Raw genomic sequence first — 15,739 nt, forward strand, 5'->3', positions numbered from 1 at the left:
ACAACTGGTCCGTATAATATAATCTGTGGTTATTCTGCTATAGACAGCTGAGTGAACATGAGGGGAACTGCATTTACACATTCACTATCACCTTGACGCCAGTTGGTTATAAAAGGGAAGTTAGTTCTGAGAAAATGCTGGTATATCAATTGTTTGCAGATTTGATTTTATGTTACCCAATGCAATGAAACTCATACATTATTAAACGTGGCTTATGTGTCCAAAAGTTTCTAAATCATTTTTGATGTATGTTTGATATATGTCAGATAATTACAGTTTCTGAAAATTGAAAATTGCTTAACTTACTTTGATGAGTTAAAATGTAAAAACTTTTGTTGTCATAACTAATTTTTTTAGAGTGTAAGTAAAATCACAAAAACAACAGGTGCTGCTGAAACTAAAATGGTGCTTGTGATCAAATGTGTCCATAGTTAAATATTTTAAAGAGTCACTCCACAATATACAAATTATTGAGATGGATGAGATGAATTTATACTAATATGTTGTTTAGCGGACTCTTCCGAATGATCTATATCTAAAACCTTACACAGAGCTTAAAATAGAAGTATTCACAATCACCATCTTATCATCTCTTTATCATATCTGGCAGGGCAGAGTCACGCAGAGTTCTGCTGACGCTCCATCGTATAAAGTCAAACAGGTGTTTAAAGGCCTGTGGCCATTTTGTGTCTGGGACATGGATACAGCTGTTATGACGTCAATATTGACCTGTTAGCTATTAATACACTGAAGTTTTAGGAGAAGGGATTTCACTCTTCTATCTGTTGTAACTTGTTGATTGTTGTCTTGTTGATCTCAAAAAAAAAAAAAGTTTGAGTAAAAGTAAAGGCATTTGTACAAATTGTGTTTGAGATAAAGGTCCTCGAACAATATTCAAACAGTTTCCTTTTCCATTCTTCTTCAGGATGTGATTGTGAAGAGCAATTTACAGTCATGTGTCTTTCAGTTTTGTTTTTATCCTCAAACTATCTACGTATATCTTTATTGCAGGTCTGAGTCTAATCAGTTTTTTTCATAAGAATTCTTATCAAAATGCTGTTAACACAGTCACGTTTTAAAGTAGGTCATTTTTTTGTTTGCATGTATTTATTTAATTATTTAAAAGAGTAACCACCACATTAGAATAACTTTATGAACATTTTACATGTGGTTTATAAATATGATTATAATAATGTCTTTCATTTCACTTTACACAAAGTGTTTATTTATCACTTTTGTTTTTACCATATGGTAAAAACAGAAGTGATAGATAAACACTTTGTGTGAAGTGAAATGAAAGATATATGCAACATTATTAATAATGATCATTATAATGATGATGATTATAATTCTGATTGTGAAGAAATATATTTAGATCTTCACACTCAGCATTATAATCATCATCATTATAATTACCATTTAAATATATAATATATCGTAATTATATCTAGTCTCTCAGTACCATTTATGTATTGTCTGCAATACAAATATATATATATATATATATATATATATATATATATATATATATATATATACATACAGTACACACACACACACACACACACACACACACACACACACATATGTATTCTTCTCCTTCCAATCCGGTTCAAATGTACTTGCACATACACGTTTAAAACCCCCCCTGGGGCATGATGAAAAACCAAGGCTTGTGGGTTTAAAAGCGAAATGACAATATTGCAGACAATTCTGCAAACATTACAATTGCAATATTACAATATTCCTTTCAATTCAAAGTTTTTTATGATGTAAAAAGCAAAAAGGAAGAAATTTACTTCCATTTATTTATTTTTCTCCATACTAAAGTCTGTTTGGTTCTTCAAAATAGCATCTTTTGTGTTCAGCAGACGAAAGAATTTCACACAGGTTTGGAACAACTTGAGGGCGAGTAAATGATGACAGAATTTTCCTTTTTGGATGAACTATCCCTTTAATAACACCAAGTTCAGACAAGAATAGGCGTATAGTTTGTACAAAATGTAACAGTCAGATTTTTTAAATATTTCATATACTTTATTTATTATTATTTATTTCTAACACCAGGTGATGTGGGCGTTATGTCACAGACACAGGTTAAGTGGTGCACAAAGCACTTTCACATAAGAAGCACAGAGTGCGCATTGTTACTTTAACACGAGCCTACTCGAGTCTCCTCGCCAGGGGAGAATACGTCACCCTTCCGGGAAGTTGAGACTACAGTAATCCTGAGACTGTCCGTTCGTTGTTTTCTAGGCTTGGAGGTGAGAAGTCAAATCACCCTTTTCCCAAAAACACCACGCGTTAGAAACGAAACGTATATTGCTGGAATAATGAAAGGTCGGGATCGATATTTTGATTTGCACTTTCGGTCTGACACATCGCATTCCAGGCAAACGTTAGTCATCGAGAATGTCTGATGGTTTCTCTCTCTAGAAGTTTTTTAAACTTACAAATCTAATGAACGATTACAGTATATATAGTGTATACTATGTAACACACGCACAGGTAGGCATACAAGGTAAACACGTCTACAAACATCCTAGTTAAGCTACTTGTGGTAGCCTTGTATTATTGTCATCAAACCACATATATTAGGCCATATTTAAATTAAGGTTTTACAATTCCAACAATAACTGTGTTAACTATGCTATTTTGGTGAAACTAAGTAGGCTATAGTACAGCTTTTAAATAAAGGTTTAATGTATTTGCCTTGCTCTATAGATTTATACATCAACAGACTGCAGTTTCAGAATAACATAATCAAAAATATCATGAATCCATTTTCAAACATATTGAACAGTATCCGAATTGTTGTAGCCTATATATTACATTAAAACTAAAATGATTTTTTTTTTCATATCGCATTTATAATGTGGCAAGATTTGGTGATGCACATTAAACTCTGGTTTAGTTTTTGTTTATTCCAGAGCTAATAACAAATATTTACACATAAATAAATGTAGTGGTATTTGTGGACCAAACCCGAGATCAGTGATTCTGGTGTGTCGTGACCCCAAAATTGGCCTTATTTGGATAATATTTGTCCCTGTGTTTGTTCTGTCACACTTTTGCTGTTGTTTTTGTGTTTCTAATGTATGGCTATGCAGTGCATGGTCCCTTTAAAAAAATGATTTTTAGACATTTGACATAGACACTGATTATATATATATATATATATATATATATATATATATATATATATAAAATATATTCCTGTGGTCAAAGCAAAATTTTCAGCATAATTACTCCAGTTTTCAGTGTCACATGATCATTCAGAAATCACTCTTATATGCTTTAGTGCTCAATTATTAACACGTATAATTGATGCTCAGAGTTGAATTTTTTTCATGGTTCTGTGGTGAATTGAGTTTAAAAGAACAGCATTTATGAGAAATAGAAGTATTTTGTAACATAAATATCCGTACTGTCAATTGAATCAGTTTAATGTGTCCTTTATGAATTAAGAGTATTCATTTCTTTTTTTTAAACTTTTTTTTAACTCATCTCAAACTTTTCAGTGATAGTGCATCACGGTTTCCACAGCACAACTGTTTTTAACATTGATGATAAAAATAAGAAATGAGCATCAAATCAACATAAGAATGATTTCTGATAATGGGGATAACATCAAAAGGTAAATTGTCTGAAATGACTCAGCAGCAATTGGGCCAAAATATTCATAGCATCACTTGCTCAGTATAAATGTTGACACTGCTTTCTCTAAATAATGGTTTATATAGCTTTCCTTTTACATATGTGACTTAGACAGCTGTAGGACTCATAGTTATTTATAAAGTCCCAGTTAACTCAGTGCTAACTTCACACTGCTCTAACCCTTGTACACGCACCAGAGCACTGTGTACATGTTTACACTGGCTGTGTCCATAGCGACGGACTCCCGCCCAAAGGACTTTCGTCGCAGACAGGCGAAGTAGGGAAAGCCAGGATTCCCATCCCGTCACGGGCCGTGACCTCATTTCTCACTCCAGCAGGCCTCCTAGGTTTTGTTATTTCTGTCCTATGTGCAAACAGCATGTAGGATGGGAGCAAATACCTAAAGGTCATTCCCCAGTAAACCATAAATGCCTTACGTAATTCATAAGGAAACCAAATTGAATCACGCTCAGAACGTAGTACATGTAGGCTAATGAAACACACTTCCTCTTTTCACTCGTTTTTCTTTCTTCGGTTTCTGGATTTCATTTACAACGAAACTTCTTTGTATGGTAATGTAAACTACGTGCTGTACTATCTGCTTCCTGCAGATGTGAAAGTAAAATGCTGCTTTACATATTTGGCCATTCTGTGACTAAGGAAGTTTCAGTCAGCATCCGAGCAATACCTCAGGCAAACCTCATTTTCACCATTCATTTCCCATTCCTCACTTCTTCAATTTGCTGTAAATTCTAAGAACTGCGTTAATTGGGACTCTTGGCTTCTTACTGGCACATAGAATATAACGGCCTCTAATTTCTGGTATTTTATTACAAGCAGGGAATTGAAGCAACACAGGCCTCCTATAAAAAAAAAAGAAACGCACACTGCACTTAGTCTTTAAGGACCACGTCATATTTAAGAAGTCATGTGACTGCCTGTAAAGGATCTTGGAGTGATATAAAATTGATACGGTGAGCACAGAGCTGCGAGAGAGGCTTTAGCCAATCAGCTTGCTAAGGTGAGATGACATCATCTCACTGCTCTGTGGTGTGACAGAGCATTGCTGCATATAGGATTAATAGTTAATGATAATCCCTTGAGATCAGCCAATCAGAGCAGAGGACAAGGACATGGTCAGGGCATGTCCACAATCGATTCAGTGCAGGACTGGAGTCAAATCACTACTTATGATACCTGTGATGATGTCTAAATAATAATAGTCTGTTATAAATATATACAGTATGTGTGTGTGTGTGTGTGTGTGTGTGTGTGTATATATCTTAAGGTTATACATGCTTATTTTTTGCTAGAGCTTCAGCACAGGTGACATGATATCAAGGATAAAAATGTTTAATCTGAAATTTCAAACCATAATAATATTCTATATTGATTATTAATCAGCACATATTGTTTTCAAACCTGCTTTTGTCGTAAACCACAATTTGGTTGAATATTAACTTGCACAAGCTCATGTGATGATGAGTTCAGTGTTTTGCAGTCTGACATCAGGATGAGTCAGAGAGTAACAGGACTCTGGAAATGCAGGTAGAGGCATATGAGTCATAATCTTGAAAACAAAACAAAAACACCCTGTCCCACCATTTCCTGATTATTATATAAAATAGAAATGCAAACGTATGTATGAATATGCACATTCACAATGTCTTTAACTGTTTATTTATTGATTTTTTTGATCAAGGTATAGCTTATAGCTTTTTTCTGTTCAGGTGCAGTAGGGTGACTGAATTAGAGGTACACTTTCCCTTTATCAAGGAGAGTTTTGCATTTTAAAATATGTTTAATATCATGTACACTCACATGGAATGCCAGTCATATGAGTAACTCAATAGATGATTTATTTTACATTTTTACATGTTGCAATCACATGACGAAAAGGGATTGTTGGTACATTTAAATTCAAATGAGTTTATTTGGGGAAATTTTTTTTCTCCCTTCATTTACTGACAAACATATGAAGATTTTCTTAACACTACTGCACCACAATGAAGTGCACAGGATGTGGATTAGATGTGTAAATTATGTTTTATCAAGGATTTATGGGAAGTTTGGTTTCAGAAGACAGGGGGTCAAAGAGAGTCATGAGAGTCTGTAGAAATGCATGTTTTAAAAAACAGTTTGAAAATTACAAAAAACAAATAAATAAAATTATATATATATATATATATATATAATTAGGTAAATTAAAATATTAAAATAAGCAAATTAGTAAATAAATAAATGTGTGTGTGTGTATATATATATATATATATATATATAAAACTATAGATGACTTTTAAATTTTGTCCATGCACAAGGATGATGATATTTAGGGGTCTTTGGCATCTAAAAATTTAAACCCACGGTTATAAACCAGTTAAATTAGTCATATTTCTCGACAATTTATGTTCTTTATTAACAATACGCAAAAAGCAAACTAACTACATCGTTACTACAGTTTATTACGACCATGGCTTTTTAAAAGATGAAGTGTGTAATTTCTAAACTGAATTGCAAAAATAACTGTTTTCAAACAGGTATAAAACACTCGTCCCATTCTTGAATATACTTTTATATTCTTTGTCTGGCACTGCTAAAAATATATATATATATATATATATATATATATATATATATATATATATATATATATATATATATATATATATGTTTGAGTATTTTTTTCACACGACGAGACTTTAGCCTTTTAGAGAGCACTTTAAAAACCATAAATAAACCAAAAATTACTCAGTCCTGGAATATTATGTAGGCTATCATAACATATATGTTATTCAATCATTTAATGATTACAAGAAGATGTTTCCATTATATTCCTGGACTTGATGTAAACAGTTTCGGTAAAAAAGTCACGGGGCAGAACCAAAGACCCGAGTCATGTGATGAAGGGGAATTTCCTGTTTGCTGGTGCACAAAGAGCAGGCTGAGCGCAGGAGTCATGTGACCTGAGGTGCTACATGTGGAGTGTGCAGTGGAAAACACCCACTAGTTATTCAGCACATTCAAGCGGCTTATGCAACAATGAGCCTGTTTTGCTCTTTACTCTATATATAGCTCATCCCTTGTCAAACAAACTATCAGAAGCATCAAACCAATGCAGTTTCAGTTGTCTAGCCCATAATCATTGGCGAATTGATATCATATTTTTATAACCACATCACTACCTATTAGATGTGCTTAACTTGTCTGTAGGTATTGTCAGTGGTGTTATCCACAAGCTGCCCTACATAGCTGGCCGAATGATGCCTCAATCTGATGTCATTTACTTGTTTTCTCCAAAAGCTTGTGCTCTGCACTGTTGACCGGTCCTTTCACAAGACAGCTGACCTCTGACATTATATCCCACAAACGCTGCCTTATCTAATGCAATTTACAATTTCAACCTGGTAGTTAAACCAAAAATAAGATTTCTGTCATCATTTACTCAGCCTCATGTCATTCCAAACCTTGTTTCTTGTTTCTTTTTAATTGGTGACCATTGACAAAAAAACAAAACAAAACATTTCCTCAGAAGAAAGAAAGTCATACAGGTTAGAAACAACAAACTATTCCTTTAATTGCTTCAGGGTAATTATTAACTAAAACCGAAACGAAAATTATATAATAAAAACGTTACTTGAAATAACAAACTCTAGCTGAAATAATAATAAAATGTTAAAGACTAATTTTAATTTAGTTTAACTTGATGTCGTAAAATAACCAAAACTAAAATAAAAACATAAACGGCCTGACATATTTTAAAATAACGAAAACACACAATTTTGAAAACTTTAAAATTAAATTGGAAAATATAAAAATGAAATCTGATTCAAAATATTAATACAAATTATAGAAAGGATGCATTAAATTGATCACAATTTCAGTAAGGCTGTCCTTTTGAACTTTCTATCCATTCTGGAAAAAAAAAATCCACAAAAATATGAAACAGCACAACTGTTTCAACATTGAACATAAGAATTGTTTCTTGAGCAAATCAGCACATTAGAATGATTTCTGAAGGATCATGAGTAATGTCTGCTGAATAAATAGGAATAAATTACATTTTAAAATATATTAAAATAGAAAGCACTTATTTTAAATGATTATAATCTTTCACAATATTACTGTTTTGCTGTATTTTTGATCAAATAAATGTGGTGAGAGTGACTCTGAGACTTCTTCAAAGACATAAAAACCTCATAGCCTGAACTTTTGCCCCTGGTTTCACAGACGAGGCTTCAGCTAATCCCAGACTAAAACTGAAAGCAACTTGCGCTGACATATCTTGAAATATGTCAGAGCCATTGTTTTGTCTCGAGGTGCACACCAGTAATATTTTTACTTTCTTTTTCTAAGGCAGGTTTATAAAAGGCACTTAAATGCCCTAATTGAACAAAGGCCTAATCCTGGCTTAATCTAAACCCTGTTTTTTCATATGTAGAAAATAAATGAACAAATTCTTGATTTAGTGTCCATAAACATGCTTAAATTAATACAAATATGATGATATGAATTGCCAAATAATAAAAAGATTATGCAGTGTCATGATGTGAACAATTAGTTATTGTTTCTGGATGTATTCATTCATTTATTTCCATTACATGACGCAAGGAGTGGCATATATTCTCATCCAAAGCAGATTAAATGACAAAGTTTAAAGGAAGTTGCATCAAAAGGGTGGTGTTTTGTGCGAGAGCAGTCGTCATATGCTTCCCTCATGTTTAGGCACCTCGTTGTGTCATATTACTTAATTGTTTCCTTTTTTATTTTTGTACTTTTAGTGATGAGAATGTTTATTGTTAGACACAATGTGACATAATTGTTTAGTTGCTATGAGCTCAATTGTAGATATGTGCTGCCCTCTAGAGGAACCCGGGACATTTACTTCACATACGAGGAAGAGTAGTACAAAAACAACATTTATTTTACTGTACTGTACAGTACGATTTCAATTTTTAAAAGCCAAACCAACATGCAGTAAATACTGTGCATCATTTCAATGAATAATTCCAGTATTATTACTCGCATTATTTATTAACATTCATGGGTCATTTTACAAAAAGAATAGCATACTACAACCTGTAAGAATTTGCCAAACAGAAATGTCAGTCCAACAATTCCTATATCAATTAGTAGAACCATTTGAATATTAAAGTCAATACAAGTCAAAATACTCCCGAAATATGTATTTGTTAACCAGTAGCAGTGCAAACATCATGCATTGATAGTTGCAAAGGTGGGCATGACTGAGGTTTGGTCCAACATCTGCAACATCAGATTCAGAGATATAACGTTATTTAACAAAATGTCTACAATTTACTCTTTGAAGTCCATACTTCAGATACTGCGTTCCAATATGATTTTTTTTCCGCTAGCCATGTTGTGATAATAGATATTAATGAGTTATATAATAAGAATGTTATGCTACAGGGATTAAAAAAATAAATAAAATGTACTACAGTTTATTATAGCCTGTAAAAACCTTGGCATGCCTGGGACAAAGTTAAAGGGGTCACAACACACAGACAGGACAGCTAGCAGGTCATGAGAAGCTATCTGAACTCCGTAACACCCTCGTCTCTCAGAACAGCCTCGAGTTCCTTTCCCCGGGCCGATTTTAGTGTGTGCACGGAGAACAACTCTGTGCCGCACAGCAGGAGAGTTTCTTAAAAGTAGGTTTGTAAGGTGTTCGACTTTCACAAGTTCACATTTTTTCTCAGTCTCGTGCTCACTTCTGAAGTTCCTGAGGGGTGCTGAACGTTTCGTACACGTTGGCGGCAAACTCTTTCACCTGGTCTATCAACAGGAGATCCTAAAACATGAAAGAAAACAATATACATTGGCTTTCATGCCACATGGAAGTCAAAGTGTGTCAACGCATATGAAGGTTCTCACCTGGACAAAGTGACTTGGTATTTCACTGCATATTGAATGTATCTGTCCGTTGATGATGGGAATGATTTTGGCTAGCGGTAGGCTTACATGCGATAGTCTGGAAGACAGGCATGAAAAAAAAGCAGGACTGATTATCTTTTTTTCAACTTAATAGTAATATACTGGCCTTGGGAAGAAAGTGATGAACTCAAAAAAAAAATTTTTAAATAAAAAAAAAAAACTGATATTCTGACATTAAAATGTGCTAAACCCCATTTTATTTAAGACATTTTCAAACTGTATACTTTTTGCTTAAAGTGTGTTTCTGATATACAGGGTTCATACACGTATTTACCAATACATTTTCTATTACTTTTACAAAACTTTCTGGTTTTATTTATTTTTAAATAAATAAAATTTTCTAAATAAAGAAATTTCCAGAGTAAAAAATACTTACAACTTATCTAACAATTTTGAGTTTATAACCCACAATACTGAGGGAAAACGTCAGTATTGCAAGATGTAAACTCGCAATTACAAATTTAGTCACAATTACCTTTAATTTATTTTTTATTCCACGGCAGACCCGAGCTTCCATAGGTTTTATATTTTGTTATATAAACGCATTTTGAAATGTTGATTAATTTTGCAAATTGAACACTTTTTGGGGTAGCGGTATATACCTTCTTGAATAAAGATAAATGCATGTACACTGACCGATCAGGTGTACTGGAGGGGGTGGAGTCTCCCTGCGGGGGTCGGAAAAACTCTGCCATGTTGTCTAAGAATCGGATAAAGCCTCTGCTCAAGCAAGTACGGAGTACAGTATTGAAGTCTGGACTGAAAAAAAAAGTTTAGATGTAATTAGTACCCAACCACATAGCTCAATAATGTGTCTATGCTGGAGTGATCTGTTAAAGGTGCAGTGTGTAATTCTTTAGCGGCATCTAGTGGTGAGGTTGCGAATTGCAACTTACAGAATTTACGGTGGCCAACAGGAAAAGATGTGGCCGTCTGAGACAGCTGAGAGTAGCCAGTTAAACAATGAGGTTTCTTTACAAAGATAAATTAAGAAATTAGGTTTACTTGATTATTCGGTAAATGATGTTATTGCGAATATTATTGTTACTTATTTGTTTGCTGACTTTAGCTAGCTTCTTTGCAAGAAGAACAACATAGTGATGAAGCGCGGTTGTCCGTTTAGGGCCACTGTAGAAACACTTAGGCGCATTTCAATGTAAGGGGTCCCGTGGTGTATGTAGATAGAAATGGCTTATTATACACCACTAAAACATAGTAATGTATATGATATTGCATTTCTGTCAACAGATCCTCCTAAATATTACACAATGCACCTTTAACCTATTGATTTCAACCAATTTAATCTCGTCTGCTTCATTTTATTTCTTTGATCATAAATGCTCTTTGAATTCAGAACTATGTTTCTTATAACTCATATAATACTGTATAAAATGAACTGAATGTGTTAAGGTGTTCAGTACAAAAATAAATCATGAGATTAATTGTGATTAGATACTTTAAACTTTTGAAAGTCCTAACCTTTTTACTTTAAATTTTTTACTATATAGGTTTACATCGGTGCCTTGATTTACCTCACCTTTCAAGCATATCTCTGGTTTCATTCAGCAGCTTTATTGTTGTTACATCATTTTCTGTGAGACCACAGGCCTGGGAGAAAAAAAAAGGAAATTAATAATGATATAATATATATATAAACAGACAAAAAAGTAATAACATGTTAGCTCTATAGAAAAAAAAAATAGGCCTAATAACTTAGCGCTGCACGATTCTAGACAAATTGAGAATCACATTTTTTGTTTAAAATAGAGATCATTATTCTGCCACAATTCTGAGTAGACAACTAAAAATAACATGTAATTTACTAGAGGTTCTAACAAAATATCAAAATATATTCAATTAAAATGAAAGAATTGTTACTTTTTTATATAAATCCGTTTTGAATGATTGATTCAATGTTTCACTCGTTTCATTACTGGATGAATCAGTGTTTTTGAAAGTCTCTTAAATTAATGATTCCATGACAAATACATTTTTTTAACAGTCACTTGTCGCCACCTACTGGCTTAATTATGTAATTGACTATTTATTTGAAGCATCAAGTTACTTTACATTTTTTTTTTGATTGCTTCCGTAGACCAGTGTGTACATTCGAACTGTAAACTTATTCCCCAGTACTTCTGTGATAATATGAATCACTGTAACACAGAAATAATGGACATGTCAAAGCTTTATTAAACAGAGACGAATCGTTGTCTTTTAGGAATAAAATAGCGTGTCTGTTTGAATCGAGATTGTGATCTTTTAACGATTAATCGTGCAGCTCTAATACTAATCAATTACATAAATAATAATAATAAATGACTAATCATTCACAAATAAATGATATATTATATATATATATATATATATATGTACCTGTGAGGCTAGCGTGTCCTCTTCATTAGGCATCATGTACCAGGATAGACTTTTGTGTTTAGAGGAAGCACAGCCCTCCTCCACTAACTGTCTGATCTGAGTTAACTGATGCTCCAACTCTTGTAAGGACAAACTCTGCTTCAGGGACACCCTGAGGAGACACGAACAGGAGTTAGCTCAGGATAACTGACTCGGCTCAAAGCCACAAGTATGGGATGACTAGATTCATTCATCATTCAATCAAACGGCGTACAGTCCAAGAACTTCCTGGACAGCTTTCTTCACCACAGTTATCAGTTCAATGAGCCCTGAAAAGCCAGAAAAAAAGGAACATCGGTATTAACTATAGAGCATATGGCCTGTATGAACAGAGGATTAAACTATAATACAGATTAGACACTCTTATACAGATCTGACACTGTCCTCACCTTCTCCAAGAAGGTGTTGGATACTTGACAGATATTGTTGTTGAACATCAGGAGGGGCGAAAGGGGTCTAAAGTAGCAGTATAATAGAAATGTGGTAAAAATGACATGCGATAAAATAATAAAATTACGTTGCTTTGCCTTTAAAACACCAAGCCCTGACATACCGTTCCATTTTTCGTCACAGAGTTGTCCAGGTACAGGTAGCCACCAATTATGTTGAGCTGAACTCTGAGTAACACCACCAGCATGCAAGTGCTGTAAACCGCCACAATGCTGCGGGTAAAACCTGGAGGGCGGAGATCATTTCTGTTCATAACCCATTTTACTTCCATAATGTGATGTATTGGCAAACAGGACATTCAACAATAAATTGTAGGGTGGGAATTTATCTGATTAGTGGGTGTTCCTAATCAGAATCATCAAATCTGAATTCAGCCAAAACAATGTCATAATTCTTTTGTCATTGCTCAACATTTTCCAGTAATCCTCATGACAACAATGAAAAAGAAAATGAGTTTATGAGTACATATTTACCCCCGGGGGGCCGGTATAAGTTTTATTAATGTTTTTGTTCGAAAGAAGTCTTTATTTGTTTGATCGAGAATACAGTAAAAATATATTGTGAAATATTCTTATAATTTAAAATATAAGCCATTATTCCAGTCTTCAGTATATTGATAAATATTGCTGATTTATGCGTCGTTCACACCATGCCACAATTGCAAAATGAAAACGCGTGACGTTATATTTGGAGCTGTTCACGTCCTCGGAATTATGCGTTTTTATATGGCAACACCATCAACGGCAATATGAATCTGCAGAGGTCAGGTGGTACATCGGTCACGTGGTTCAAGTCGAAGGCTCGAAGCTCTCAGAAAATTCCCAGTTTAAAAGTTGGAATTACGATTTCTTCGAGGACATGAAGTCGTAATTACTGTAAATATGACATGGCATGATCACCGTTGGTGCTCAAGAAACAATACTTATTATTATTATCAATGTTGCAAACAGTTGTGCTGCTGAATATTTTTGTGGAAACCAAGATTTTTTTTTTCAGGATTCTTTGCTGAACAGAAAATTCAAACCATTTATTTAAAATCGATTTTTTTTGGTAATAATGTACATGTCTTTACTGACACTTTTGATCAACTGTTGTGTTTTTTCTTCAGAAAAAGCTACATAGCTACAGTGAATTGCCATTACTCTTCTATATATTTAAACAACACAAACTATATATAGTTATATCAATAAAATTATAAATAAATTACAAAGATATTTTTTTCCCCTTAAGAATAAAGTATACAGATTGATACTTCACAATAAGTTTAAAAATGTGCATTAACAAAATAAATAGGGTCAATTTTGAGTTCATATTGAATACTTTTACAGTAAAGAAACTTCTTGAACTCACTAATAATCTTTAGATCCTCCCAGATTTCCAGTTTATTGGCTGGCCTGTGTGGGAAGACATGATGACTTATGTCCGTTATATTCTTTTATATTATAATGTAGATATAGATAATCATCTATAATTTACATGAAGCATGACTCACTTGGTCTTCAGCAAAGCAGTGAGGCTCTCTGAGTTCAGGTGATGTATGATTGCCTCTCGGAGAGTGGGGAGCATTGACAACACTACAAATAAAAGACACAATTACATACATCAGGCAGAAGAAACATCACTTTCATGAACTGATCATGTAATTCGTTTATTTTACCTGTCATGTTACATGTCCTCTGGTTGCTTTCGAAATGAAACTGTCTCCGAGCTTGAGCGATGTATTCGGCTGAGTCTCGCTCCTGCATCTGCTGAATTTTTCTTTGTGCATATTTACCAAGTAGATAGACACCTGTGCATGAAGTATGAGGATACATTACAATATAATACACAAGAAAGTGATATGCAATATGCAAGATCTATTCAGTAATATAAAATCTTTCTTAAGGCTAAAAATACCAGGGTAAAGTCCATATCGACTTTGCTATGACTGTGCCAATAGAAAATCTAGGTGACAGGTGAGCTGAGATTAATGAGTTGAATTTGGAAATAAGAGCTAATGCTTGGCAAAACTGTAACAGCATGCTAAATTACATACAAGATATTATAGATACAAGTATCTATTAAAAACAAGAAATATTTAATGCACAGTCACTACCTAACAATCTCTGAACTATAAGCATGCAGGTGGTCTAGTTGCCCACGTACCTCCAACAAAAACCCCAGTGAAGATGAATTTCCTCTTATGGCGTTTGATGAAATTCCATGTAGAACTCAACATTTTAAAACCAGACTTGACACCACAAAAAACAAACACGAAAAACTAGATGCAAGAGCGTGTTTGGACGTAACTTACTAGCTAGCACAATGCTACATGGCAATAACTTCTCATGGTAGCAGCAAGCAGGCGACCTACAGATACCAGATCGAGTCGATTGATCGATTATGCGCTCGATCCACCGCCCTGAAAGGTCCATCCAGTATTGCGCTCCCCATGTGCGCGTGTAAACAAAACGCTACTTTCCCCCCGATTTGTGCTACTTTTTTTGTACGGTTAACAGTTATACTATTAGTTGAGGATACTGACAGATATGCAAACTGACAGTTTTGATCCCGAGAAGAGTGAATTTCTGCAGCCATCAGAAAGTGAGATACAGACATGGATGTCAAAGGCGTTTGATATGGTAAAGACTCTCTAATGTTCACTGTTTCTCTTACCAGTATTTACCACGATAAGTGTCATTTCCCCTCCAATACCATAGTAACTGCAGCACTGTATTATTACTTTTACTGTGAGATAGCCTTTGTCGGAAAAGTGTGTATGTATGTATCTGTGTGTGTTACGTAGTTGTTGTGGTATTTTTATTGCCATAAATGTGTGTATGGTAATGGTGAATTGTACTTTGGGTTGTTTGGAGAAAATAATATTAACATATGACATATGAATTACTTTTAAAGGCAATTGAAGCCCTTGAGAATGGTGAGGTTCCAGTTGGCTGTTTGATGGTTTATAACAATGAGATTATTGGAAAAGGAAGAAATGAGGTGAATGAAACAAAAAATGTAAGTGACTTCACAATGGAACTAATAATTGATCATTTAAATAATCATCATTTATTATTATTTTTTATTTAATTTATTATTGTAATTGAAATGATGTCTAAGCTAACAACAATACTTAATCTAGCTGACTATAGCCCCTATGCTCCAGTATGTATCTGCAAATGATAATTTATCAATTACAGGACAATCATATTTTTTGGATCTGTTAAGTTATTCAGAAATACATAAACAATGCAATTCATACAGAGCGTGATGTGAATACACC

At 33.9% G+C, this 15,739-nt stretch overlaps 2 protein-coding genes across 4 annotated transcripts in view; one reads left to right on the forward strand and one right to left on the reverse strand.

Annotated features, from left to right (window-relative positions):
- adat2 (adenosine deaminase tRNA specific 2) overlaps positions 1–15,739 on the forward strand; it is a 50,233-nt gene that overhangs the window by 13,881 nt on the left and 20,613 nt on the right. The window contains exons 2-3 of one of the 3 annotated variants that reach the window (XM_077220167.1): positions 14,893–15,095; positions 15,370–15,474. In XM_077220167.1, the coding sequence (XP_077076282.1) occupies positions 15,003–15,095; positions 15,370–15,474 (198 nt within the window). In that variant the 5' untranslated portion in view covers positions 14,893–15,002. Of the gene's footprint in view, positions 1–2,174; positions 2,265–14,861; positions 15,096–15,369; positions 15,475–15,739 lie in introns of those variants that run through there. The other 2 variants (XM_077220169.1, XM_077220168.1) reach the window with 2 other exon arrangements.
- Positions 8,557–14,826, reverse strand: pex3 (peroxisomal biogenesis factor 3). Its single transcript, XM_077220159.1, has 12 exons — positions 14,620–14,826; positions 14,132–14,263; positions 13,967–14,048; positions 13,825–13,868; positions 12,578–12,699; positions 12,414–12,480; positions 12,239–12,293; positions 11,986–12,136; positions 11,147–11,217; positions 10,246–10,368; positions 9,550–9,646; positions 8,557–9,466 (listed from the first exon to the last, which is right to left on the reverse strand). The coding sequence occupies exons 1-12, from the start codon at positions 14,690–14,692 to the stop codon at positions 9,383–9,385; spliced, it is 1,101 nt and encodes a 366-aa protein (XP_077076274.1). The 5' UTR covers positions 14,693–14,826; the 3' UTR covers positions 8,557–9,382.

This window comes from Siphateles boraxobius, unplaced genomic scaffold (genome assembly GCF_051911475.1).
Source record: "Siphateles boraxobius isolate OS27281-9 unplaced genomic scaffold, OSU_SipBor_1 8, whole genome shotgun sequence".
Classification (NCBI taxonomy): domain Eukaryota; kingdom Metazoa; phylum Chordata; class Actinopteri; order Cypriniformes; family Leuciscidae; genus Siphateles; species Siphateles boraxobius.